This window comes from Cibotium barometz, chromosome 39 (genome assembly GCF_041138505.1).
Source record: "Cibotium barometz isolate CiBa-2024 chromosome 39, ASM4113850v1, whole genome shotgun sequence".
Lineage (NCBI taxonomy): Eukaryota > Viridiplantae > Streptophyta > Polypodiopsida > Cyatheales > Cibotiaceae > Cibotium > Cibotium barometz.
The window spans coordinates 28,004,134-28,008,529 of NC_141084.1; the positions used below are offsets into that span (position 1 = coordinate 28,004,134).

General features: G+C 39.9%; 1 protein-coding gene across 1 annotated transcript; it reads left to right on the forward strand.

Moving 5' to 3' along the window:
- Positions 1–1,137: 1,137 nt before the first annotated feature.
- Positions 1,138–3,917, forward strand: LOC147615954 (uncharacterized). The gene is made up of 2 exons (XM_086778026.1): positions 1,138–2,857; positions 3,032–3,917. The coding sequence occupies exons 1-2, from the start codon at positions 2,422–2,424 to the stop codon at positions 3,784–3,786; spliced, it is 1,191 nt and encodes a 396-aa protein (XP_086634152.1). The 5' UTR covers positions 1,138–2,421; the 3' UTR covers positions 3,787–3,917.
- The last annotated feature ends 479 nt before the right edge of the window (positions 3,918–4,396 follow it).

Below are 4,396 nucleotides of genomic sequence, written 5' to 3' on the forward strand. Positions count from 1 at the left end.
AAATAAACAAGAAGTTTTAGAGATCTTTAAACCTTTTGCCACATGAAAAATCTCGAAGACAATTTGTGAACTTTTAAAATTGCATGATATTTAGAGAATTGTTTTTTTTTTGAGAGACAAGGCCAAAGATACTAAAACATTAGAATGCCACTCAAAAGTCCAAGCTATTTGATACGAGAAGAAAGATGCATTTTGTGTATTATTATGATATAAATGCTCAAGAACTAGATTGCCATAATTTCTTGAGCAGCAAAAGGCCCAAAGTAATTTGATATAATGAGATTTTGTTTAGTGAGAGTACGACATATTAAATCCTCAAAAATAAGAATGCCACTTTTTTTTTGGAGAAATAAGTTGATGAGAGAAAAGTGTTTTAAAAGTAGGTGGATATATACAAGCATACTTAATTTTTTAAAGAATGCCATGATTTCTTGAGCAGGAAAAAGGCCAAGCTAGTGGAACTGCTTTTCATTCGACATAAATACTAAGAAATATTGAAAATGCCTATGAATATAAATATAATTTCCGAAAAATTCAAGGGCCAAGGCTGAAGCTCTTTGATTTGGGAAGAATTAAAACCTAGCTGAGAGGGGATTCATATATGGTATAATTCAAGAAAATGGTCATAATTTCTTGAGCAGGGAGAAGGACACCTCGAGGGAAGGCAAAGGTAGGGGGGGGGGGTGTGTGTGTGTGTGGGTGGTTGTGGTTGTGGTTGTGGGTGTGGGTGGGTGGGGGTGTGTGTGTGTGTGGGCTTTTTCTGACCCCCGGGAATGGTGGTGGTGGTGGGGGGTGTGTGTGTGTGTGTGCTCTTTTTCTGAGGAAGGTGTAGAGCATGCGACAAGCAACTTGAGAGCTCTTTACCCCTGTGTGTGATCAAGAGCCCAGAAGGGGTCTCATCATACCACCCCCCTGCATGCCAGAGAGAAAAACACAAAAATGAAAAATTAAATATTACACTGTTTGACACTCAAGACCGTAAGAGAGAAGAATCTGATCATTTTGATCAGTTCAGTGAACCATCGTTGTTAGCGCCTTTTGTCGTTTTTGGGCACACTCAAAAAAGTCTTTTAATCATTATCTCCTCAGCTATATATAACTCTCCTTTAATCACATTCCTTAACCCCTTCATTAGCCCTCATAATTGTTTCTTAGAGCTCATCTTCTTCTTAATCCACTCCTTGTCACTTTCCTCGAGCCTTATAATCAGTGTTTCGATTCCTTTCTTAATACCTTCATTAGCCCTTATAACCAGTGCGTCTTGTATTTCTTTGCTTCTCCTGATCCCTAATCACTTTCCTTAATCCCTTCATTAGCAGTCTTAGCTTCTCCTGATCCCTAATCACTTTCCTTAATCCCTTCATTAGCACTCTTAGCTTCTCCTTAGTTATGTCCATGGCAATTTAGTAGCAAATAACCCTTGACGTTCCAATACTACAAATCCATAGCTTTAGATTATCATTCCTCTTCTTCTTTCTATGTTAAGCCGCTTAATATCTTGCACTACATCTATGTCAAGGTGCTTAATTTGCACTAGCTTTATGTTAAGATACCTAGTTTGCACTAAGTCTACCTTGCTCTTAGTTTGCATTAACTCTACCTCTTAGTTTGCACTAAGTCTACCTTGCTCTTAGTTTGATATCCTACCTCAAAGCCCTATATTTTAGTTAAGCACTAATTACATCTCTTCTTTGCACTAATTCTATTACCTTCTTTGCTAAAAACCTTAAAAGAACCTGTACTTCTATCTTCTTCAATATATTATTTTTTGAAATATAAAGCCTAAGCTGCATCCTAGCCATTAGTTAGAGCCGACCTAAGTACCTGACTCACATAGGCTAACCTCCACTTATTCCCAAAAATACTATAGTTTAATGCAATGCTCAAAACCATTATAATTGCCACCCTCAGGAGTGCCTTATAACAGCACAAACTCATGACAGGATTACTCTTGGGCTGTCATTTGCATTGTAATTGCCACCTTCAGTAGCACAAATCCATTAAAGGTTAACTCTTGCAGCAGTAACCCATTAAAGGTTTACCCTTGGGCTCTCCTTTGCTCTGTAATTGCCGCCATCAGAAGCAAAAACCCATTACTCTTGCACCCTCATGTGCATTATAATTGCCACCTTCAGAAGTTCCAACCCTTCATAGGTTTGCTCTTGCAGCAGAAACCCATTATATGTTTACTCTTGGGCTCTCATTTGCACTATAATTGCTACCCTCAGAAGCAAATACCCATCATAGTTTTGATCTTGAGCTCTCATTTTCATTATAATTGGCACCCGTAGGAGTGCTCTCCCCACAGCCCACAAAGGCCATTATGCACTACTGAGCTCTCAACTCTTTGCTGCACCTTCATTCATACAGCATATAATTATACAGTGAGCTAGTGGCTAGTTCATAATACCCCAATACATAATGGTGTCTGATAGCAAAACCTCCTCTAATTCTAGCTCCTGTACCACCCTGCAAGCCCCTGTTAATGGAGCTGCTGCCCATGGAGGCCCTCAGAATGCCATCATTGCCGAGGTTTGCAAAGGCAAGAAAAACAGTGGCGCCAAGCGCATGAGGAGAAACAAGGACCCCGGGAGGTTTCTGGGTGTTCGCATGAGGCCCTGGGGAAGGTTTGCTGCAGAAATTAGAGACCCTTCTACTAAAGAGAGACATTGGCTTGGAACCTTTGATACTGCCATGGAAGCTGCCCTCGCCTATGACCGAGCTGCCCTCTCCATGCGTGGCTCCAAGGCCAGAACTAACTTCTTTTACGCAGAAGATGATCCTGCTAGCAACAGTATCGCCGTTATCCCAGTCACTAATCCAGTTGGTAACAGGATAATTAATTCCAATGCTAATGGTAATGGCCTACTTAATGGTATTGGTAATGGTAATGGTAATGGCATACTTAATGCTAATGCTAATGCTAATGGCGTACTTAATGCGAATGATACTAGCTTAATTAATGCTATTGGCCCCCATTACCCTGCTTGTTCTAAGGCTGAAGCTCAGTTTGAGAAGCACCATATTGCAGGGATTGCAGATGAGAAGCACGCTAATCATTGTAATAATGATGATCGTACTAAGCTAGTGGAGGATTATCACCATCTTCAAGCAAATCATGATATGAATCATCATCAGACTCGGGAAGTGCAGGATTATCATAATATTAAAGCAAATATCCAGGGCAAGATTATGAAGGAGAACAATATAGACACCAGCTTGATGGGGGAGCTTGGCAAGGTGATTAATGCGGGCATGTCTTGCATTAAACGTGAAGATCACGTTCAACTTAATGGCAGTATTCGGGAAGATAATGCTGAGTTTAATGCCTGTAATAGTGAGGAAAGGTCACCAGCTCCATCTTCAGAAGCTTGCAGCCCCTCTGAGCATTGCATTAGTCCTTTGATATTACCAGATGAGCTCTCTGCTGAAGCAATGATTAATCCAATATCACCTGGTTCTACTTACCCTAATGAAGAAAATCTCTATTTTAATGAGGGAGACCTCATTTTCTCTGCACCAGCATCTGAAGTGTGCAGCCCTGATAGCTCTTCAAATCCAATGCTACCACACCCACTTAATCAGATCACTTTTCCTAGCCTTTACGAGGTTAGCTGTGGACTATGGGTGGATTACTCGGAGCATTATGCTAATTACGATGCCGGATTTTGGCCCAGCAACACCTGCTCACTTAATCTCTTCAGTAAACCCAGTATCATCAACACATTGCCGATCAATGAGCTGCAACAGGTTGTTGATAGTTCACGATTCATAAACTTTCATTAAACATGAGTGTAAGCACAGTGGCAAGTACAAGTATTTGTAACTAGAAGGATAATTAGTGTTCTCTCTCATGAGTCTCTCTCTCTCTCTCTCTCTCTCTCGATACTGTGCTACCATGGCTAGGGTGATGTCAAAATCAATGCATGACATAGTTTTTTTTTTTTGCTGGCCGAGCGAGCATCTTAATCCCTCTCTACAAGTGATTTCAAACATTTTATTCATAACTTGAAAACGGATACAAATGTTTATTATTGAAAATTTGCAGGAGAGTGTATTGTAACTGTGTTATTTGCGTCTTCTCAACGCGCTAATCTGTGACTTAACGCGTTTCCTGTCGATTTGATATTTACAGTCTTCCATTTCTATATGATTTTAATTTTGTTTTGTTTTTTCGGTATGTGGTCTCTTACACCGGAATGAATTAGAATTTAACGCTTAAAATATGGATATTAGTAGAACACTAGAAGGAATACCCCATTTTTAATCCGTGTAGAACATTGGGTTAATTTTTCTCAAATGCTCTCTAAGTAGGAAAATTCAGTGCCATAAAAAGATGTAGACATTAGCCAATTTATGAGTATGCATAGAAGATAACACCCAAAATCTCCCCAAA

Bases quoted from the DNA above. Each gene is read 5' to 3' on its own strand.
- LOC147615954 (XM_086778026.1), top strand. From the start codon at position 2,422: ATGGTGTCTGATAGCAAAACCTCCTCTAATTCTAGCTCCTGTACCACC. The intron at 2,858-3,031 runs GTAATGGCCTAC...ACCATATTGCAG, and splicing joins AATTAATTCCAATGCTAATG to GGATTGCAGATGAGAAGCAC.